The sequence below is a fragment of the Anomaloglossus baeobatrachus genome, chromosome 3 (genome assembly GCF_048569485.1).
Source record: "Anomaloglossus baeobatrachus isolate aAnoBae1 chromosome 3, aAnoBae1.hap1, whole genome shotgun sequence".
In the NCBI taxonomy this organism is placed as follows: domain Eukaryota; kingdom Metazoa; phylum Chordata; class Amphibia; order Anura; family Aromobatidae; genus Anomaloglossus; species Anomaloglossus baeobatrachus.
Window position 1 is genome coordinate 40,677,981 of NC_134355.1, and position 25,070 is coordinate 40,703,050.

A 25,070-nucleotide genomic window follows, 5' to 3' on the forward strand; every position below is an offset into this window, starting at 1 on the left:
AGGGCAAGGGCCTTTCGGATCCCGGCAAGGCTAGGAGTCGCCATAATTTGCCAAATCCGTCAGTGAAGGGGACCTCTGTCTCCTAACAACCAAGTCCCGATTGAAGGCAACAGCCCGACCATTAAGGGGAGACACCGCCACCGCCAGGGCACCAGTTTCCCAGGGCCAGCGCCTGCGGGCAAAGTAGGGCTCCTTCGGCCCAGATTGAAGCCAAGGAGTGGGTAACCGGTGGGGACCCATCGCTACCAAGAGACTTTACATAGGTGCAGGGAAGAGACCGTCACCGCTAACTGCAGGGAACCGCAGCACCGTAACCGTCCGAGGGACCCGTCCAACCAGCCGCTTGTTTACCGAGAACTGTGTCGTGTTTACTGGCTGAGTGAGTACCTCCGTGCCGTGCGGCACAGCGCTGCCCCTGTGCCCCTGCACCCCCACAGGCCCCATACCCGCCTGTCCACCATACCAACCCCATCACTGGGCCCCGGGAGCACCAAGACCCCTACCCACGGAGGGGCAAATCAACAACTGGCTGCTCCGTACCATCACTCCCGGGCTCCCCATACAGAGCAGCGGTGGTGTCCACTCAATCAGCACAGCCGTGGGTGGCGTCACGGACAATAAACTATCCCAAAACCCAATCCCCTTTCACTCACGGGCGAGGAGCGCCGCTCGAGTCCCCGGGATCCGGCCCATCGCTCGAGCCACCGAGCAGCAGCAGCAGGCCGCAGTGCCAGCCGGACCCGAGCAGTGGGAGAGCGCGGCGCCCCCTCCTCCGCCCGCGACACACTGACTGATTAAAGCTGTGTTACACAGCCGGCACCCGAGTTTAAGGGTATGTGCGCACGTTGCGTTCTGCCGTGTCAAATATTCTGCAGCAATTGATCACTGCATGTGCATTTTCGATGTATTTTGAGTGCAGAATGGATGCAGAATTCATGCGTTCTGGATGCTTACTCTGCCATAAACATGGTGGGAAAAGCATCCAAAACGCACAAATGACGTGACATGTTGCTTTTTAGAACGCATTGATTTTGTCAAAAATTTGGCATCCAAAACGCTGCATTTTAAAACACAACGTGCGTATGGAATTTGCTAAATTCTCATAGACTTTGCTGGGGACGCAGAAAACATTTGTTTACGCTGCAGTTTAAAACGCGCGTAAACGCATGAAAAAAACGCAACGTGTGCACACAGCCTGACTGCTCTGTTGCAGATGTGGGCAGAATATTTTTTCATCAAATCTGCACCTTCTGGCAGAAAAATATATATAAAAAAGCTTGCATATTTCTTAGTTAAGTGAATGGGTGGAAGGGCTAAAAAACGCAGGAAAAACGCACCAAGAATTGCCATGTTATAGATTATTCTGCACTAAATCTGCAAGGAAAAGAGAAGCAACGTGTGCACAGCACTTCAGAATTTTCATTGGTTTTGCTGACATAAGGCTAGACATGAAGATTTAGGCTACAATCTGCACCAAATCTGCCTCAAAAAACCACACTGTACGCACAGTGCCTAAAGCGGGCTTTACACGCTGCGACATCGCTAGCCGATGCTAGCGATGGCGAGCGTGATAGCACCCGCCCCTATCGTTATGCCGATATTTGGTGATCGCTGCCGCAGTGAACATTATCGCTATGGCAGTGTCACACGCACTTACCTGGTCGGCGGCGTCGCTGTGACTGCCGAACAATCCCTCCATCAAGGGGGAGGGACGTTCGGCATCACAGCAACGTCACCGCGACATCACTAAGCGGCCGGCCAATCAAAGCGGAGGGGCGGAGGTGAGCGGGACGAACATCCCGTTCACCTACTTCCTTCCGCATTGTGGCCGGGAGGCAGGTAAGGAGAGGTTCCTCGTTCCTGCGGCGTCACACGTAGCAATGTGTGCTGCCGCAGGGACGAGGATCAACTTCGCCCACACGACAGCAGCGATATTTGAGAATGGACAAAATCGCTCCTAGGAGTCACACACAACGAGATCGCTACAGCGGCCGGATGTGCGTCACAAAATCCGTGACCCCAACGAGATCGCTGTAGCGATCTCGTAGCGTGTAAAGCCCACTTTAGGCTATGGGCTGTACTCAATGGACTTCAGTCTACCTTCAACCTAAACTATGATGTAAATTTAAAAACAACATTTTTTGGGGGGACCTTTTAAAATACTGAAAAATTTGTAACTATTTGGCTGTTATTTCTTCTGTGTTTACGCCCTCCATGACTGCTGCGCCTAGGCCATGGCCTAGGATGGCCTTATGGTAAATCCGCCTACAAAAAGCTCCTGGATCTGCCATGTTTGTACACCTATGTCTTCTTAGGTCTTCGTAGCTGATTGGTCATTTTACAATACAGTCTGCAATATTACAGTATTCCACTTTATTCTATTGATGATCAACTAAAAAATTCTAATAAAAAAAAAATATACAAAAGTTTCTCACCCCCCTTTCTCCAAAAACCATGACAGTGTATGGCCCAATTCCTCCATTCCTTCCTTATTCCTTTCCATACACCTCCTCCCCTTTTGCTTATCTATATAAATAAACACACCACACCATCTTTTGGATAAATTTGGCCACAGCAGCCATTTTATTAACATAAATAACAATAACCAATTAAATAACTGACAATTGGGGGGAGGTCCTTGAAGCTACCAGATCAGGCACATACCACCACATTGCAAGGTATCTCTATTTTACCCTCAGCAGTAAACCCCCAGCTGAAGGGTACCATGCCACAATAAGTGGCCCAAAATGTGTAAATAACATAAATACCGGCTCCCAGGGCACACCCCTGTCCAGAGCCCCATTAAGTGCCAAATCACCAAATACCCCAATTCCATCCGGGAGGGAATTATCCATATAACTCCGCCCCCAACTTTTCCAACTCCAAGGACCCCACCCCACCGCCGCGACCACTGTGACATGAATCCCGCAAAATAAACCCACCGACAAACCAAAAATTCTTACACTCTTTTTTTAATAAATATGTGACCTTTAAACAAACCCCTTGAAAACTTGGGTGGGTGGGCGGGACTCCAGTCTTTGAGGCACCCTAAAACGGCTTCTCTTCCCGCACTTTTCCTATGTATTACCCCCACCCCGTGTCAGATGCACCTCCCTCATCTCCTTCCCTTAAAGCTACCCCTCCATTCCCTCATGGACCAACCCGTCATGTGGACCTCTGCTCATGTTCCGCTCTGGCCCTCTTTAATCAAACAAACAATAATGATGAAAAAAAACCCCAAACTATTTGAGATCACGAATTGTCCGATCTAATATAATATCAGAATAGTTATGTCATTAACGCTTAAATTCTGCTTTTTGCTCTCTTCACCTTCCAAAATAAAAGATTGGAAAGTCGTATGGACCCCAAAATAGTGAAGATAAAATCCACAGCTCGTCCTGCAAAAATAGGAGGTGCACAATGGGACTGTGTCGCCTACGGGACCACATAAGCCTGGAGCCGCCTACTGCATTATATGTATTGTACAGTCTGTAACAAGTCACCCTAAAAACTATACGGTCACTTCTGCATACCTCCTATAATGGAGGCGATACGTCTAGGTGAGAAGATGCTGCCTCATGAAGACGCCATATGGCAGTACACTGTGTGTCTATACAGAGCCATAGGGACACTGTGTCCATCTGTACACACACTTGATATCATGTGCACAGATTTTATCATTACAGATTTCCTGCCATGACATCCCATTTTCATTGTTGCTGTTTCGTCAGTGTTCTGGAGTGATTTATTCCTTTTTATTGGCTTTAGTATTTGTTCCTTATTCTCTATAAGATTTGCATCATTTTTTAAGTTGACTTTTTTTTTTTATTTAAGTCTTCTTCAATTTTTCCTCCACAGCTTTGCTTATTCAGATGTAATAGACAGATTCTTGAAATGCAACTGTCACCAAATGTTGCATTTTTTTGTACATCTCGCCCCAGTCCCTGCTAAGGCTATGTGTCCACGGGAGAATGTAGCTGCGCATCAAAAACCGCAGCTTTCCCGCAAAATCCGCACCTTTTTTTTTTCCCCCCAATTTTAAAGCCAAAATCCGGATGAAAATCTGCAACAATAAGTGACATGTTGCAGATTTTTCCGGATCAAAATCCGCACGAAATCCGCTGCGGAAAAATCCGCAGCGTGCGCACAGCATTTCCAAAATGCCATAGAAATGGCTGGGAAGTGCCTGAGCTGCAGATTTTCGGGAAATCCGCGGCTTTTCCGCGAGAAATCCGCGGCAAAATCCGCGCATTTTCTGCAGCGTGGGCACATAGCCTTAGGCTATGTGTCCACGGGAGAATGTAGCTGCGGATTTTTCTGCATCAAAATCCGCAGCTTTCCCGCAAAATCCGCACCTTTTCAAAGGTGCGGATTTACAGCGGATTTACCGCGGATTTGCCGCGGATTTTTTTTTTTCCCCAATTTTAAAGCCAAAATCCAGATGAAAATCTGCAACAATAATTGACATGTTGCAGATTTTTCCGGACGAAAATCCGCACGATTTCCGCTGCAGAAAAATCCGCAGCGTGGACACAGCATTTCCAAAATGACATAGAAATGGCTGGGGAGTAGCTGTGCTGCAGATTTTCGGGAAATCCGCGGCTTTTCCGCGATAAATCCGCGGCAAAATCCGCGCATTTTCCGCAGCGTGGGCACATAGCCTTAGAGTAAGGTTTCTGGAGGAAGTGTTTCTAATTTGACTTGGTAGCAAAAAAAAAAAAAATCAAGAAAAGAATAGAGAGCATACTTGATTTTGGGACAAATTCATGAACCACGTGCGCCATTCTGAAGAATTTGGCAAAAAAAAAAAGAAGTTAGAGAATACCACAAAGACAAAAAAAAAAAAAAAAAATGAAAGACACCTCAATAAATTGCAATTGATGAATCGGGGCACAAGTATTCAGTTTCAGCCTTCATACATATGTATGCGGGATTACAATACCACAAACAGGTATCCTGGATTTTGCAGCATTTTTTTTTTCAGCATTTTTTCGTTTTAGGTTGAAAATGCAGCTACTGGATTGTATTTCAATGTATATTACAAACTATGGGGGTTGTTTACTATTAACCCCAGTGTGCTTAATAAAATAAATAATAATAAAATAAAAAATAAATAAAATAAAATTAAAAAAATAGCATATGGACCTCCCGCACCTGCGTCTAGAACGGAGTCCCCCGCCGATCATATGATGTTATATATGTCCCATGAGTACTGGAGCTGAACATTGGCTGCAAATGGACGGCTGCCTTCACCGTTCCATCAGACAGAAAAGTATTGATCCAGGACAACTTTGGGACAAGATTTTGGCACACTTTAAGCTACACCCACTTTTGTGCAAGCCACTGCCATTTTTTAACAATATTAAAGGGAATCTGTCACCAGGTTTTTAACATGTAATCCAAGAGCAGCATGAACTTCAGAATAGGGTACAACTTGTGACTGTGGGAGATTTACAAAAAATATATGAAGTTCATTGCCATCTAAATGTTTGATCTCTGAAAAACCTTTAACGAGAATTTGTCAGCAGGTTTTTACCACCTAATCTGAGAGCACCATAATGTAGAGACAGAGAGCCTGATTCCAGCAATGTGTCACTTACTGGGCTGCTTAGTGTAATTTTGATAAAATCACTATTTAATAATAATAATAATAATAATAATAATAATAATAATAATCTTTATTTCTATAGCGCCAACATATTCCGCAGCACTTTACAATTCAGGAGGATCATATACAAACAAGTAACAGTTCTAGAAAATACAATATTTAGAGGGAAAAAAAGACAACCTTGCTTGTGAGAGCTTACAATCTAATCAGCAGTAGATTATCATTACAGGACTACTTGGCGGGCTGCAGGTAGTCCGGCATATTCATGAGCTCTGTATAACTGCTAGATCTGCAGCAGGGAAAACAGTGATTTTATCAAAATGACAGCAAACAGCCCAGTAAGTGACACATCGCTGGAATCAGGGTCTCAGTCTCTACATTATGCTGCTCTCAGATGGGGGAGCAAAAACCTGGTGACAGATTCCCTTTAAGAGCTGATTATTTAGTCTAAAAGAGGTAATATATTTTGGCATAAAGTGAGCTAATATTCTGGTTGTTAGCTTATTAAATAAGTAAATTAAATCAAATTGTATCATAAAATGGGAATTTGTTTTAAAAACAAAAATTCATATAGATTTCTATTTAGTGTTTAGAATAAGTAAATATAAGAGAAAAAAGCATCATAAAATATATCTAAATAAAACAGTGTAAAAAAAAAATGTGTCGCCCGGACCTTTTATAAGGAGGAGGATCTGGTGTGAGATTTCCACGCCCCACCATCATCCAGACTGTTCAATCATTACATGCATAATAATAAACACTTCTTTTTTCCTTCTGGTCTTGATATGGAGAAAAGGCAACATTTGTCTTCCTTTTCCCAATCTTTTCTGAACCGTCCTGACCCTTGAGGTGATAACACCTGCAGAGCCTCCAGCCAGAAGCAGATGAGGGGAAGGAGCGCCGTGCCCTAAAGACCTGAACCATTCATGAAACACTGGGGTGAAATCAATTCTGTTATCTGGGCTCTGACATTGCCTCTCACAAAAGCTTCTCTTTCAGCGCAAGGCATAAAACCACTTTGGCACGACAGCCGGCTCCAAATGGCCTCGCTGGGGACACTGTGCAAGTCAGTCCCGGAGATGTCTGGGGCAAATTCGTTTTAAGTGTCTTATCTTCCAGGTGGAACCACTTGAAAAGAGAAAACTGTAATTTGGGCTCTGAAGCTTGGCAACGTAATGTAATTCCCTCAATCTTTCCCTTGGACCATACTCTTCAGTATACCGGATGAATTAGAACAATCAAGCAATTTACATATAGTCAACCTATTTTTTTTCTTTCCCAAAAAACAGCGCCATTCTTCTTTATAGGCTGTGTCTGGTACTGCACCTCATCCCTATGCAAATAAATATTGCAAAACCAGAAACAATCCATAGTTCTGGCTGGTGCAGTTTCTAAGAAAAAAAGCTGACATTTTTTTTCTAACCCCAAGCAACTTCTTTAAAGGGAACCTATCACCAGATTTGGGGCCTATAAGCTGTGGCCACCACCAGTGGGCTCTTATATACAGTATTCTAATATACTATATATAAGAACCCAGGCCGCTGTGTAGAACGTAAAAATCACTTTATAATGCTCACCTAATCGGTCAGTGCGGTGCAGACTGGTCAGATGGGCGTCTCTGGGACCGGCGCCTCCTCTTTCGGCCACCTCTGTCCTTCTTCTGAAGTCTGGGTTCCTGACGTGTCCTTTGTCATCCACACTAGCCGGCATTGAGGTCCCGCGCAGGCGCACTACAATACTTTGATCTGCCCTGAGCAGGACCTCAATGCTGGCCTGTGTGGATGACATAGGACGTGTCAGGAACCCAGACTTTAGGAGGAGGACAAAGGTGGCTGAAAGAGGAGGCGCCGGTACAGGAGAACGGAGACACCCATCCAACCAGTCTGCACCGCACCGACCGATTAGGTGAGTATTAGGGTGGAAACACATCTATGCGAGTAAAATCGGTCCGACTGGGCTGAAAAAAACTCGGCTTATTTTAGTTCACGTTAGGTGCGAGTGCAACGCAAGTGCGATGCTTTTTCTGAATAAATTAATGATTTTACTAGCGTGTGTAATGCGTGTGTAATGCGTGTGTAATGCGTGTGTAATGCGTGTGTAATGCGTATTTTTTACTATGTCATCTGCCATTCAGCGCTGCTACATGGCCGCTGACAGCAGACACAGACAGCCATGTAGCAGAGCTGAATGGCAGATGACAGCAGACACAGACAGAGCCGCACGATCAGAATGAACTCGGGTGAACTTCACCCGACTTCATTGTCATGCTGCGGCTCTGTCTGTGCCGCGTCCTGATTAGCGGTCACCTGTGAAGGATTCACCGGTGACCGCTAATCCCCCGAGTGACTGAAGTGTCCCGCCCTCTCTCATACTCACCGATCCCCGATCACCGGCGCGGCGCTGCACGGTGTTCACAATGCTGCGGCGGCTTTTACTATTTTGAAAAAGCCGGCCGCTCATTAAACAATCTCGTATTCCCTGCTTTCCCCGCCCACAGGCGCCTATGATTGGTTGCAGTGAGACACGCCTCCACGCTGAGTGACAGGTGTCTCACTGCAACCAATCACAGCAGCCGGTGGGCGGGTCTATACTGTGCAGTGAAATAAATAAATAAATAATTAAAAAAAATGGCGTGCGGTCCCCCGCAATTTTAATACCAGCCAGATAAAGCCATACGGCTGAAGGCTGGTATTCTCAGGATGGGGAGCCCCACGTTATGGGGAGCCCCCCACCCTAACAATATCAGTCAGCAGCCGCCCAGAATTGCCGCATACATTAGATGCGACAGTTCTGGGGCTGTACCCGGCTCTTCCCGATTTACCCTGGTGCGTTGGCAAATCGGGGTAATAAGGAGTTAATGGCAGCCCATAGCTGCCACTAAATCCTAGATTAATCATGTCAGGCATCTATGAGACACCCTCCATGATTAATCTGTAAATTACAGTAAATAAACACACACACACGAAAACATCATTTATTAGAAATAAAAAACACAAACAAATTCCCTCATTACCAATTTAATAAGCCCCAAAAAGCCCTCCATGTCCGGCGTAATCCACGGACCTCCAGCGTCGCTTCCAGCATGAAGGTGACAGGAGCTGCAGCAGACACCGCCGCTCCTGTCACCTCCACGCAGCAACTGAGGTGAGTAGCGCGATCTGCTGAGGTGTCACTGAGGTTAATCGCAGCCACCGCTGGATCCAGTGACAGCAGGTAACCTCAGTGACAGCTCAGCTGATCGCGCTACTCACCTCAGTTGCTGCGTGGAGGTGACAGGAGCGGCGGTGTCTTCTGCAGCTCCTGTCACCTTCATGCTGGAAGCGACGCTGGAGGTCCGTGGATTATGCCGGACATGCAGGGCTTTTTGGGGCTTATTAAATTGGTAATGAGGGAATTTGTTTGTGTTTTTTATTTCTAATAAATGATTTTTTCGGGTGTGTGTTTATTTACTGTAATTTACAGATTAATCATGGAGGGTGTCTCATAGATGCCTGACATGATTAATCTAGGATTTAGTGGCAGCTATGGGCTGCCATTAACTCCTTATTACCCCGATTTGCCAACGCACCAGGGTAAATCGGGAAGAGCCGGGTACAGTCCCAGAACTGTCGCATCTAATGGATGCGGCAATTCTGGGCGGCTGCTGACTGATATTGTTAGGGTGGGGGGCTCCCCATAACGTGGGGCTCCCCATCCTGAGAATACCAGCCTTCAGCTGTATGGCTTTATCTGGCTGGTATTAAAATTGGGGGGGACCGCACGCCATTTTTTAAAATTATTTATTTATTTCACTGCACAGTATAGACACGCCCACCGGCTGCTGTGATTGGGTGCAGTGAGACACCTGTCACTCAGCGTGGGGGCGTGTCTCACTGCAACCAATCATAGGCGCCTGTGGGCGGGGAAAGCAGGGAATACGAGATTGTTTAATGAGCGGCCGGCTTTTTCAAGATAGTAAAAGCCGCCGCAGCAGTGTGAATGCCGTGCAGCGCCGCGCCGGAGATCGGGGAACGGTGAGTATGAGAGAGGAGGGGAAAATGACCGACAGACTGTGAGAGAGGGACAGAGATAGTGACGGACCGACAGAGAGAGAATAGAGACCGAGAGGGAGAGACCGACTGACAGAGAATAGTGATTGACAGACATTGGGAGACATCACTCGTTTCCAGTGTTTTAGGAAACATGCGAGAAATGTATTTAGAAAATCGGATGTCACTAGGATGGTGTGAGTGCCGTCCTGTGACATCCGATTTTTTACACGCTCCCATAGACTTGCATTGGAGAGACTCGCAGTAGAAACTCTCAAAAAAGAAGCATGCTGCGATTTTTTTCTCAGTCCGATTTGGACTGAGAAAAAAATCGCAGATGAGAGCTGAATCATTCACTAACATGTGTCCGATTCCAATGCAAGATTTTCTCGCATTGCTCTACTGCTAGAAACTCGCAAGTGAGAAGCAGCCCTTATAAAGTGATTTTTCCGTTCTACACAGCGGCCTGGGTTCTTATATACAGCATGTTAGAATATAAGAGCCCACTGGTGGTGGCCGCAGCTTAAAGTCACCAAATCTGAAGGGGGGGGTATTTTCTCCTCAAATCTCAATTAAATAGGACCAGTCATAAGGTGAAAAGTGGGCAGTTCTTTCGATTATTTTGTTGCTGCAGCCCCCCTGATAATTTTTAATTCATTATTATTAGTAGTATTATTATTAATAAATCAACCATACGGTTCCAGAGATTGGAGCCTTTTTAGTTAGTGCTATTTTTGGTGTTTTTTACCAAGTGGGCGTGCCTCACACAGCATTAATGCAGAGCAGTCTAGAGACACGCCCCAGAGGATCTTCTAAGCAAAGAACATAGGAAGTAGTGCTAAATAAAAAGGCCCATATCTCTTGAACAATATGGCAGATTTAAAAAAATAATAAAATGAATAAAAAATAAATACTATTATTATTATTCCATTATTATTATTATTATTATTATTATTATTATTATTATTATAATAATGGAATAATCAGGTCAGCAACAGGAATAAAATAAGAGCAAACACTGGACCATTTTCTCCTAATTACAGGCATTAAGTTCTACGCCATATAACCTCTATTGTTCACATTGGATATTTTGGCTTTCTTTTTGTGCATGGGTACAATTTTGGTGACTTTTTCATTGAAAGAGCCTCAGGGTAAGTGCACGTGAAGTTTTTGAGCAAGTCAAAAACGACAAGTTTTCTAATGCAAACCATTTCAGAGAACACTCTTCCTTTAGGAAGTTTTGGGAGGAGTTTTTTGTTTTTTTTTACTGAAGTTGTTTTCAAGAGGTTTTTTTTTCCTAAAGCACTTTTGCTGCCTTAGGCTATGTCCGCACTTTGCGTCGTCCTAGTTGCATTTCTAAACGCACGTTTTGTAATTAATTGGTTTAGCCAAAGTTGCCTTTTTCCTTAAATTAGCGCTAAAAACGCATGCGTATTTACCGCGTTTTAGATGCGTTTTCAGCGGTTTTTCCCTTGCGTTTTGACAGATGCGTTTTGAACATCAAGACACTGCTAAATAAAGATTAAATAGTCAAACACAATGAAAAAAGAGAAAAAAAAGCAAAACATATATAATTTTTGAATTAATAAAGAAAATAGTAATATTTCATGAAATTATAGCGGTTTTATAATATTTATTGCTAAAATAGCAATAAAATCCTAATTTTCATTAATTTAATTGTCGGACTGTGTGTGTGTGTAAAGGGACATATTATTCCATTATTTTAATGTCTGAAAAGCATGCGTTTTTTAAGTAAAAAACGCAGTGTTTCTGCAGCTAAAAAGCAGGTAAAACGCAGGAATTTGGATGTTTGTTGCTTTTTGCTACTTCTCATTGACTTCAGTGTTAGCAAAACGCTGCAAAAATGGCAAAAACAATTGACATGCTGCTTCTTTGAACGCATGGTTTTTGCAACAAATTATGCAAATTAAACACAGCGTTTTAAAACGCAAAGTGCGGACAGGAATTCAACATTTACCATAGACTATCATGGTAAATCAAAACGCATGCGTTTTGGCATGAAAACACTGCTGCTCAAAACGCTGCAGAAACGCAGGTAAAAAACGCAAAGTGCGGACACAGCCTTATGATTTGGAGCATTTTCCATCAGGAGATGCTTCAAAGGAGTGAAATGCACTTTTGTTTTTCTCAATCATTTTTCAAAGTCTGAAGTGGAAAAAAAAACTGCTCAAAAGACTGAATACATGAACAGCAAAATGGTGTTAAATAAACAGGAAGAGTATTTCAAGCATTGTTTTCAGGGATTTTGCAGGCGTCTTTTGGAGCAGACCCGCTCTAAAAAAAACTCCTCAAAAAGCTCCATGTGCAGAGAGCAGAGGAAAGTAGACTATTGCCATAAATTTACCAAGACTGTTCTTTTGCAAGTGAGTCTTAAAGCACCACTCCAGCGTTTTGGTTTTTTTTATTGGTGCTTTAAAGCTAAGTCCCCTGCACCAAGTCATATATTCACTTTCCGGAGGTGTCACCCTGGTCGGTCTCAGTGATTTGTGATCTGCCAGCACACTCCAGTGTTTTCATGGAGTGCGCCGGAGGTCACAACTCAATACAAATCTATGAGAGCCTCGCTCTTGCTCACCTAGACTTGCAATGAGCACTTTCACAAGCTAGAGGTTACAGTCACATGATAGCGCCATGAGACTGGGGCAGTGTCGGTAAACGTTGATGCTGCTGGAAGGTGAGTATGTGACAGGGGACTTACATTTAAAGCGCCACTCCAGTGCTGAAATAAAAAAATAAACCCTGGAATGGTGCTTTAATGAAGGGAATGCAGGACTAAAGGCGGCGTTACACGCTACAATTTATCTGACGATATATCGTCGGGTCACGGTTTCCGTGACGCACTTCCATCATCGTTAGTGACGTTGTTGCGTGTGACACCTACGTGCGACTCCGAACGATCGCAAATAGGTTGAAAATCGTTGATCGTTGACACGTCGTTCAGTTTCAAAATATTGGTCATCATTTGGAACGCAGCAGACATATTGCTATGTTTGACACCCTGCCAACGACGAACAACATCCACACGACCGCCTTGGTCAAACAATATATCGCTGAACGATGTTGCGTCGCTTGTGAGATGTGTACGTGTGACCGCTACAAAACGACCTATGAGCGATCTCGGCAAATCGTACCTACGATCTGGACGTGTCACGTCGCTCATGAGATCGTCAGATAAATCGTAGCGTGTAACGCCGCCTTAAGAAACACCAAAGTTGCCTATTTGGTTCATCTTTCAACTGCTCTGTGCCAGCACCAGAAGTGTTACTCCAGTCAATGGCTGGAGTACACCTTTGTCCTAATTTTGGCCACTGTACATCATTTTGTCAGGCGCACTTGATGCTTTGAGTTGTGCAAAAATGTTGCAACATTTCAAGCAGTTTCAAGACAGAAATTTAGCAAAATCAGCTTGATGAATCAGGACCCTACTGCTTATAGTTGACAATCGAGAACTTCATGAATAGAGAATATTGTCTCACTGGTTTCGTTTATCATTAGTGATGGGCGAATAGTAACTGCATTTTTTATGGTTTGACAAAGGCCCTTTGTTGGCCAAAACGTTGTACTTGTAACTTTTTTCAGTGTATGTCGGGATCAATAAAGCTTTTTTGATTAACTGAAGGAGTTTCGGTGCCTTGGAAGCCACGAATATATTTCTCAAGTCTGCAGCTTATACCATGGCTGTGCCAAGTAGCACGAATGGTGGAATGGTGCATGGGACACAACGGATTTCAGGCGAATAGTAACTATTCGTGTTCGGATTATTCGTAATGAATCCCAAAGTACTATTCCATTATTCGTCACAAATACCAAACCTAATGCAAGTCAATGGGGAAAAGGAGTAATTTTATTGCCGTGACGAATACTGGAAAAGTATTCGGTAAGCATTATCCGAACACGAATAATTATCTCTATTTATCATCGCTTTTAATCAAACATCAATAGAAAAACAACCTTCAGTGTAAAGGACACTCAAGTGAAGATGTCTGTAGATATTAGATACTTAAATAGGTTAGTAATTCTAATAGAAGACATCGAGCTCTAAAGGCCCAGTCACAAACGACGACTTACCAGCGATCCCGACAACGATACGTCCTGATAAGGATCCCTGGTAAGTCGCTGGGAGTCGCTGGTGAGATGTCACACAGTCAGATCTTACCAACGACTCAGTAACGATAAAGGTGCAGTATAACTAAATCTCTGCTGTCATTGGGACCCTGTCACACAGTGTCAAACACAGCGATGCGTCCTGCCCAGCAGGACATCGCCTTTGAAGAAAATGGTCCAGGACATTCAGCAACGACCGGTGACCTCACAGCAGGGGCCAGGTCGTTGCTGGATGTCACACACAGCGACATCGCTAGCAGGATCGCTGCTGCGTCACAAAAACCGTGACTCAGCAGCGATGTCGTTTAGTGAGACGTTGCCTTAAGGTTAAAATAATCAATTAATCAAGCAACCAAAATGGATGACTGGACACCAGACAATTTTTGGGGCGAACGGGAGAACCGATCAACCACCAAAATAACCTCCTGCTTGTGTGGCGACCTGGACAAGCCAGGGGCCACAGGTAACAACACACACCCCCACCCCCAGCAGTTTCACAGCAGACATCCCCAGTGAAACTTGATTCCTTTCCTTGGGCTCAGACTGACACACCAGGTGGGCGGAGTCAGGAGATGGAGACGCCCACCCAGGAGTTAGCTGGCCTGAGGCAGGAAACAAGCCCAGTCAAGTTCAGGCGGAGGAGGAGAGAAGAGGTCTGCAGAGAGGCAGTCGCAGACTGGGGCCTAGGATTGGAGCCTAGGGCCCTCGTGCAAAGGAGAGTCAAGCAGACGGTAGTGGCCGTCTGCAGGGAGCCGGGGAGACAGCTAGTGGAACCGTAGGTAGCCGGGGCTGGGCGGTGGCCCACCGGTACCGAACCAGGGAGCCAGCTGGAAGCCGGAGCGCAGGAGGAGCGTGCACGGAGGTGGAAGGAAGGACTTACACCACCAAACTGGGTCAGGGGAGAAACAACAACCGCAGCCGTCTGTGGGCACCCGTCCATCCAGCCGAGTGTTTTACCAAGGACTGTGTCGTGATTACTGGCTGAGTGAGTACCCCGTGCCATGCGGCACAGCGCTGCCCCTGCGACCCTGCACCTCACCAGGCCCCGTAACCCGCCTGCTACCCATCCACCTACCTCACCGGGCCCCGGGACAACCAGCCCCCTACCCACGGAGGGAAGAACTAACATCTAGCTGCTCCATACCATCACTCCCGGGATCCCCGTCCAGAGCAGCGGTGGTGTTCCAATCTCACCACAACCGTGGGTGGCGTCACGGACAATCTCCCTTACCAAATCCCCTTTTACTGTGGAGCCTGGGATCACAGACCGGGTCACGCCACCGTGATACCCACAGAAGTGACCCCGTGGCCCGGATCTGAGTACCCCTGGTCCCCGGGCGACACACTTGAATAAAGAAGTTTTGCAAAACCCACAAAAATCAATAGATAGTCGGGTATGTGCAGGCCTCTCCACTGGCAACGCAATGCAGCAGGACCCCGTTAGCAAAATAAATGCCTAAACAAGGTTATTAGAGATGAGCGAGAACCAAAATCAAGTGGCTAAGTATTCCACGGCCGCTGGATGGGAGACCTGCGCGTCGCCTCCCACCTACCAACATCTACGGCCTCATTTTTGAATAGCCGACCTGGCCCAAGTTCATGAATGCATCATGAGACAATGACGTCAGGCTGGCTAATCAAAAGATGAGCTGTGGATACTGGCAGACAGAAGGGCTCTCGCCTAGTGGCCACGAAATAATGACCTGGCCAAATCATTTCACTCATCTCTAGTTTATATGTGATACATCTCCAAGACAGAACAACCTCTAGAAATCCGGCCTCCATCTACTAGCCACCAACCAAGACCAAGAGCCAACAAACGTATTAGAAAACATCCAAATATCAATAATTAATACCAATATCAGACAGGCTGTTATGTCCTTGTCTATTGCGGAATATATGATGTTCTAAGAAACCTGCATACAAGGACTCATGCACTCGAATATATTACAGCTGCGCGCACCCTCCGCATCTTCTAATGGGCCACCTATGTCCTCTATGCAGGCATCCCCCATAGCAGCATTGTTAGTAGGGGGTGAATATTTTTCTGTACCATCTGTAAGGACTCCATGAGCCAATGAACAGTCTCTAATAAAGGTGTCATTGGATTTTCAGAGAAAGTGTAAAGTGGGCTTTACACGCTACGATATCATTGCCGATATCGCTAGCGTGCGTACCCGCCCCCCATCTTTTGTGCGACAAGGGCACATCGCTGCCCGTCGCGCACAAAATCGCGCACCCCCGTCACACAGACTTACCTGCCCTGCGACGTCGCTCTGGCCGGCGATCCGCCTCCTTTCTAAGGGGGCGGGTCGTGCAGCGTCACAGCGACGTCACACGGCAGCCGTCCAATAGAAGCAGAGGGGCGGAGGTGAGCGGGACATAAACATCCCGTCCACCTTCTTCCTTACGCATAGCCGGTGGACGCAGGTAAGGAGATGTTCCTTGCTCCTGTGGTGTCACACACAGCGATGTGTGCTGCCGCAGGAACGAGGAACAACATCGCTAATGAGCGTTAAACGATTTTTGGTTTTAGGACGACCCCTCCACGGCAAACGATTTTGGCCGCTTTTGCGATCGTTTTAGGTCGCACAAAAGTGTAACACGCTGCGATATCGTTAATGACGCCGGATGTGTGTCACTAACGGCGTGACCCTGACGATAAATCATTAACGATATCGTAGCGTGTAAAGCCCCCTTAAGGTCTCAGTCACACAGCATGAAAATCAGTGCGACTGGAGTGCGATCCAAAATCGCATTCCACTCGGACCAATATTCCTGTGTGTCAGCAGCACCCATGTGCGATTATTTTCTCAGCCCTAATCGGACCGAGAAAACAATCGCAGCATGCTGCGATTGTAACGCAAGACTCTTTCTCTCGCACCCATTCAAGTCTATGGGGCGAGAGAAAAATCGCACTTCACTCGCAGTACACCGGTGTTCTGCGAGTGCAGTGCGAGAATGGAAATAGCTGGCAACGGAGGAGAGAGGGAGATAAATCCCTCCCGCCTCTCCTTAGAGCCGGCCCGCCCCCCCGCAACTAAGGTCCTCTCGCACGGTCGGACTTCAGTCGCAGGGACACTCGGCTCTGCTGTACTGCCAGCGTGAGCATAGTGTCATACGAGGGGATCGCAGTAATCCCCATGTGGCCCCGGCCTAAAAATGATGGAACCTGGGAATAAATAATCTGAGAAGTGATAGGATTCTGCTTATTGAATATGTTAGGAAAGCACATCCGACATGATTAAGGGCTTTCCTGCTCCTCACAAGAACCTCTGATGATTAAGGCCACGTGCACAGCTCAGATGAAGAAGTGTTCGTCTCTTTCTAAAGCTCGGCACTAATATAAAATTAGTGTTTGCAGCTGACAAGGAGGACAGGTGGCCATGTCCCTATCAAATCTGCTAAGCTGTATACAAACTTAATAAAGCTTTTAGAGTAGACATCTGCTTTAAGTTAAAAGTGCCTTATAATTTTATTGTAGCCTTGCCGTGCGCGTTCCCTGGACCAGCCTGATAAATAGTAACATCCTGGTACAACAGTAATAGGAAACACAATCATAATATCGCAGGCTAATATTTGTGCCAGACGATATATAAATGGATTTATACTGTATATCTTTAGCTCATGATTTAACTTTGATGTAGAGTTAAAGGGAATCTGTCACCAGGTTTTTGCTCCCCCATTTGAGAGCAGTATAATGTAGAGACATAGACCCTGATTCTAGCTATGTGTCACTTACACTTACAGAGCTGTTTGCTGTTATTTTGATAAAATCCATGTTTTCTCTGGTACAGATCTAGCAGTTATACAGAGCTCATGAATATGCTGGACTACCTACAGCATGCCAAGTAGTCCTGTAATGATAATTTACTGCTGATTAAACAGTGATTTTATCAAAACTACACTAAGCAGCCCAATAAGTGACACATCGCTGGAATCAGGATCTCTGACCCTCTGTTATGGTGCTCTCAGATTAGGTGGCAAAAACCTGGTGACAAATTCTCTTTAAAGGTTTTTCAGAGATCAAATATTTAGATGGCAATGAACATCATATATTTTTTTGTAAATCTCTTACAGTCACAAATTGTATCCCATTCTGAAGTTCCAATTTCGGTCATGAAACTACAGCAGCAATATTGTGATCCAGTTCTGATTTCACAGCTACTGGTCTCCAGGTGCAGAGCTTTCTCCGCAATGACCTGTCAACAGGATTCAGCAGTAACATCCCATTTCAGGGAGGTGCATTATACTTGGAAATGTGTAGGTGTGAATCTAGCACACTTAGTAGAGAGCACGGCGGAGAGAGGGGAGTGAAGCCTGGCAGCACATGTAATAACAGCAAAGTGCCCCTGCTAAACCTATAAACATGCCACTGCTGACATTACTGACTCGCCCCTGCTGAAATTACTGACTCGCCCCTGCTGAAATTACTGACTCGCCCCTGCTGAAATTACTGACTCGCCCCTGCTGAAATTACTGACACGCCCCTGCTTAAATTAATGACACACCCCTGCCGAAATTAATGACACACCCCTGCTGAAATTAATGACACACCCCAGCTGAAATTAATGACACGCCCCTGCTGAAATTACTGACACACTCCTGCTGAAATTACTGACTCGCCCCTGCTGAAATTACTGACTCGCCCCTGCTGAAATTACTGACGCGCCCCTGCTGAAATTACTGATTCGCCCCTGCTGAAATTACTGACGCGCCCCTGCTGAAATTACTGACTCACCCCTGCTGAAATTACTGACATGCCCCTGATGAAATTACTGACATGCCACTGCTGAAATTACTAACACACCCCTGCTGAAATTACTGACTCGCCCCTGCTGAAATTACTGACTCGCCCCTGCTGAAATTATTGACGCGCCCCTGCTGAAATTACTGACTCACCCCTGCTGAAATTACTGACATGCCCCTGATGAAATTACTGACATGCCACTGCTGAAATTACTAACACACCCCTGCTGAAATTACTGACTCGCCCCTGCTGAAATTACTGACTCGCCCCTGCTGAAATTACTGACATGCCCCTGATGAAATTACTGACTCGCCCCTGCTGAAATTACTGACTCGCCCCTGCTGAAATTACTGACTCGCCCCTGCTGAAATTACTGACTCGCTGCTGCTGAAATTACTAACACACCCCTGCTGAAATTACTGACTTGCCCCTGCTGAACCTACAAACATGCCGCGGCTGAAATTACTGACTCGCCCCTTCTGAAACTACTGACATGCTCCTACTGAAATTACTAACTCGCCCCCTGCTGAAATTACTGACTCGCTCCCTGCTGAAATTACTGACATGCCCCTGCTGAAATTACTGACTTGCCTCTGCTGAAATTACTGACTTGCCCCTGCTGAAATTACTGACTTGCCCCTGCTGAAATTACTGACTTGCCCCTGCTGAAATTACTGACACGCCCCTGATGAAATTACTGACACGCCCCTGCTGAAATTACTGACACGCCACTGCTGAAATTACTGACACACCCCTGCTGAAATTACTGACACTTTAGACTTGGGATATAGACAAGTGATGTGTAGAGGAAAAACATTATTGTTTAAGAAAAATGGTATAGAAATGATCATTATCATATAAATATATGATTTCTATATTTCTGATTTTTTTTGCTTTTACTACTTTCAAAAACTTAGTGTAAACAAACCCTTAAGCTTCGTTCCCACAATTAGTATTTGGTGAGTTTTTGACGCTACATGATTTTGGTGTTTTAAAACCGCAGCATCTTACAGTTCCAGCAGAGTGGATGAGATACCGTGCTTTTTTTTTGCGCTGCATAAATTGACCTGCGGAGAATTTTTCAAATTCCACAGCATGTCAATTTGTTTTGTGTGTACGCTGAGTTTTCTGTGCAGATTTTCCCCATAGACTTACATTAGACGCGGACCTATGAATGTTAATACAGTTTTGTCAAAGCCAGATACTAGGAAGTTTAAAAAACAAAGCCGCTTTATTTAAAGCATGAAACAACAGAGGAAAAAAACGCAATGTAAAAAACGGAACAAAAACCCATTTTTAAAAAACGCACACAAAAACGCAATAAAAACTAACACAAGTAAACTAATTTACATAATAGGTGCAGAAATTCTGCAATTTCAAAAACTCACCAGGAGCTCAATGTGGGATTTAGCCTTAAGGTATGTGCACATGGAGTCTTTAAGAGGAGGCTTTGGTGCATAAACGGAACAGAACCTCCAGGTTTCTGATAAGTTTTGCATTTTTGATGAGGATTTGGAGAGTTTCCACTCATAAATGGTTCCAAAAACTCCTAAATAAACTTTGAGTGTGTCCTTGGAGGAGTGTTCCCCAACTCTAGGCCTCAAGAGCCACCAACAGATCATGTTTTCATTAGTATTGTACAGGTGATGGAATAGAGGTGGTGGCTCTTGAGGACTGGAGTTGGGGTGCACTGCCTTAGGCCTGTTTCACGCACGGACGTTTTTCACTGACGTGTTAAAAACGCGTATGTTCCTCCATGTGCTGTGATTCACGACACACGTGTGTTCTCCATGTGCTATCTGTGATAGCACATGGAGATAAACTCACCTGTCCCAGCTCCTGCTGTCCGTGGTGCTGAAGTCTCCCAGATGCTGTGTCTGGCCTCTGTATCTCTCTCTGCTGCAGCTACTTCCGGGTCGGCTGTGCAGTGCATAACTGCATATTCATGAGAATAATTAGCTGGGCTGGAAGCCACAGGCAGCAGCAGCCGGAGACAGCGACGCTGGAAGCGGGTGAGTTTAAAAAGCTTTTTATTTTCAATGTACGCGCTTTTCTGGTACGAGTTTCATGGATCACACCATAGTGTGGTCCGTGGGACATCAGTGATGCCAGACAAAACAGACATCTCCATGCAAAAATCACAGACATGTGTGTACGAAACACGGAGACACGGTCAGTGAAAAATCACTGATGTGTGCGCAGACCCATTGAGTTTAATGAGTTTACGTATGTGCGTGATTCTGGTACATATAAAAACTGTCACATATGTACTAGAATAACTGACGTGTGAAAGAGGCCGTAGGCTATGTGCGCATGCTGCGGATTTACCGCGGATTTGCTGCAGAAAATGTGTCTAACATTTCAGCAGTCATTCCCCAACAAAACCTATGGGTATAAAAAATGCTGTGCGCACACTGCGTTTATTTATACCTGCGGATTTTCCGCTGCGGAATTAATGTGCATGTCACTTCTTTTCCGCAGGTATCTGCGTTTTTTTGCTATAGATAATGGTAAAAATCCGCAAGGACCAACCTGCGGAAAAACTGCGGCAAATCCGCACCAAAACCGCATGTGGATTTCGTTGCGGTTTTGGTGCGTTTTTTTACTGCAGGTGCGTTATTCTTTAAGAGGGACCAGATTTTCCTTGAGAAAAAGTCACTTTCTAATGCGCACATGGCGTAAGAGAGTATTTTTATTTTTAGCAGAAATGTCCCAATAATTGAAATGTTGCTTCTACTTCCAAAGAGATAATACTAGATGCACGATAGTTGTGTTTTCCTGATAAAATTATTGGAAGCTCATTCAAAGAATATTTAAAGCAGTTTTTTAATGTGTTTTTTTTTTTGGGAGCAGAATCTGAGCCGAATTTTTCATAAAGAATTTTAAACAGTTTTTTATGTGGATTTTTGAGTATATTCTTCTCTAAAATCCACATACAAACTCTGTGTGCAACCTACCAAGACTCGGCGTAACATAACAAGGATTTGAAGGGTCAGTTGGGTTTGGACACAATTCAGAGGTTTTTTTTCCTTATTTCGATAATGACACCGTGTGAATCTAAGGCCCGAATTTAAAACCATCTCAGTGTTTCCCCCCCAAGTTATTAACAGGAAATCAAGTCAATGTGAAGAAATAATTACTGGTGTTAAGACTTAATAAGAAGTAAATAGGCGGGTCTGATATTCTGTAGATGGTGGCAGCTGGGAGTCATCGCCTCATTTGAATAATGTGCCCTGAATCTGTCACTTTGTTCATCTTCCTTATGCTTCTGCGTAGACGACATCAACAACAAATTAAGTTGTAAATAAGAGACAATCAACACTTTTGTGTTTTTTTTTTTTTTCCTCGCAGCAAGTGTAGGGGGGATGTCAATGTAGAAAAGGAGAGTGACATGCAGCAGTTTGCTTATGTAAGCAGAAGTATGGGAAAGCAGCGCAGACGAGACAATTAGACGAACGTTCATGCTGTAATCTGCGGGGGCCGCCCTCACATTTTATCACATGATTATCACTTACAATGTTAACAATGTCTTTTTTGATACTCGGAAGATGGAAGTGCGCTCCGCTCATAAGCATATGCTATAACAACGTATGAGCCGGATGGGAAAGAGGCAACGACTCGCTGGAAATATAAAATGATTTTTTTATTTATTTTTTTTTAAACTAATGAATCATTAAAAAACCCTTTTTACCAGAGCTAAGTGGCATTTCAATGGGAGGCAAAAAAAAAAAAAACAAAAAAAAAAACAACAAAGTTTTCTGGGCCTAAATAAATAAAATAAAAAATTAAATAAATAGCAATTAATAGCAGCATTAGATCAACTTATGATTTTTGAATGTGCGGTCCGTGTCTTGCAAAAATATTTTATTACAATACAGAATTTATTAAATGTTTGAAAACAGTAATAAAAAAGAAATACAAATAAAAAATATGGCTGTATTTGTTCTAATGTCTACATATTACTATTATTACTGTGTTTTTACACGCATTATTAGCGGCATAGTGACATACAGTAGTAACATCTGGCTACAAAAAAAAAAATACATAAAAAGTCACTAAACTATTTGTGAATGTAGCCGTATTGCAATTTTACCAACCACCCTCCTAATGCAGAGCAGGGAGCAGTCTGGGGGTCTGCACCCCGTACACCCCCCAACACCTCGCTCCAAATTCCCCACTGCCGCTCGCCACCTAACTGACTCAATGCTGATGATAAACAGTTATATCATCTTAAAAAGCATCACAGATCCCAAGACTGCCGTATAGCAAGAAGCTGCAATGATGACCGCCAATCACACAACTGTCTTCTTGCTTACTTATAATGGGGAAAGTAATTGTCGTATTTCAGAAACTGCCACAATTGTTAAAGGTCCAATAAGGTATTACAGATCAACGTAATTCACTGAGAGAGGATGTGGTACCAGAATTCACAGTATAAGCTGCACAAATTAATAAACAGACCTCTTAGACTTGATGAGGCTGGTGTACTTACTCTAAATATTAACGATGAGCAAATTGATTCTAAGGCTCCTGTACCAGTGGCCAGTTCAGTATTCTGTGGCCACTGGACTAGAGCCCTGAGAGCCACGTCCTACTAGCTGGCATACTGGTAGGATTAACTCACAGGATGTTGCGCCACGCCGCAATGATGACTTCACGCCAGGTCTAGAAATTAGATAAGTAAGGCCCTGTGCGCACTCTGCGGATTTACCGCGGATTTGCTGCAGAAAATGTGTTTAACATTGCTGCAGTCAATTCCCCAGCAAAACCTATGGGTTTTTAAAAATGCTGTGCGCACATTGCGTTTTTTTATACCCGCGGATTTTCCGCTGCGGGAATTAATGAGCATGTCACTTCTTTTCCGCAGGTACCTGCGTTTTTTGCCATAGATAATCGTAAAAATCACGGGGGACCAACTTGCGGAAAATCCGCGGGTGCGGTTTTACCGCGTTTTTTGCCGTGGGTGCGGGATTCATTAAGAGGGTCCGATTTTTTTCTTAAGAAAAAGTCACTTTCTAGTGCGCACATAGCCTAACATTGGATTCCAACAGGTAGGAGGCTGTTTCCAGAGCTCTGATCTAGCGGCTATAAAATATTGATATGGCCGAAGGACCAGGGCCTTTAAAATAAATCGGTCACCTCATCTCTAATGAATATTGAGGTCAGAATGGGTGTATCATCGTGAAATAAAAATGAGCATTTTAGAAAATATATATAAAAAAAATAATATAATTGACAGCCATTCTAACATGGCTTTTTATAGTAAGTACACCAGCTTTATCAAGCCAAAGAAATCTAATTAAGAATGTATGCAGTTCCTATTGTGAAATCTAGTTACAGATCATCTTTAAATGAGACTGAGCTAAACAAAAAACCAGATTCCAGAATCCCCAGACAAAGTCGGAATGGCGAAACCTTGGGTCGGGCAAATTACTGGAGAAGTGCTGTTTTATAAACTTTTCCAATTTTTTTAAAGTGCTGTTTTATCTATGTATACACATTGATTCACTATGACACACTATGGTTGGTTGGATATCTTCTTGTCCTATAAATGTAGCATCAGAGTAGTATTTCCCTGGATGATGCGCAATGTGGCGAAACAGGCAATGGTGGGTAAAAATGGAGACATTTATCTTATGAGACCATTGAACAGACTGACTATGGTTGTGAGTGGATACCGAATTCACTGTGGTCTCGGTGGATTCCGAATTCTGAATTATCTTATGTTTGGATCGGTCCAATGTTACAATTATTGTGACCAAACAAAACCCATAGTTAGGAGCAATAGTGTTTGGACATATTCCAGTAGCCAACATGTTCTCCACTGGGATCTCTTGAACATTTCTTATTGCTAAACCACTAGTAAGACAAAACCTGATCCACAAGTAGGGGGATCTAATTGCCCTTCACCTTCTATGGTATTTTGTCAATATAAATATTTAAATTTGCATTGTTAATATTAGCCTTATCTCCATATCCTCTACAATTTTCTCCAATCCATAATTTGATGTACTTACCTACATGGTGAGATATCAGATCGGATAGTAGAGTCATACATAATATGATAAATGAGCCCCCTCGGGATAGCACAGGATTAATACAGAGATGCAGGACCGTTTTATAAATCTGGGTCAAAATGTTAACCAATTGTGGATTTGGCCTGTAAGCTTTGAAAAGCCTTCAGTGATTGCAAATGGGTTTAGTATAAAATCATATTGGCACAAACCAGAATTCAGTGTTAAAACAGTATTAAAAGATAATAACTTCTTGCCCTAAATTCCGGAGGCCGTAACCAAATCTCTCCAATTACAATATATTTTATCATTTCATAACTTATATAAAGACCCCCACATCTGCCCTTGAACATGTTCCCGTCAGATGCATAACACACACACAAGCAGCGGCGCTGGGCTCATCACCGGACTTACCTTCACATCTGAGAAGTAGGTTTTCAGCATGTTGGAGCTTGGATACCGTGTGTAAAAAAACATGAGTTTGGCTTTTTTCAAGTGATTTGGAGACAGGCCTTCCTGCATGTAGAATTGTGCTAGTCAAGGAA

The 25,070-nt window shown here is 44.2% G+C and overlaps 1 protein-coding gene across 1 annotated transcript in view; it reads right to left on the reverse strand.

The window, feature by feature from the left end:
* Nucleotides 1-25,070, reverse strand: part of PROX1 (prospero homeobox 1) — a 135,049-nt gene that overhangs the window by 69,896 nt on the left and 40,083 nt on the right. Inside the window, exon 3 of the mRNA XM_075339142.1 lies at nt 24,940-25,058. Coding sequence (XP_075195257.1) covers nt 24,940-25,058 — 119 coding nt within the window. The remainder of the gene's footprint in view (nt 1-24,939; nt 25,059-25,070) is intronic.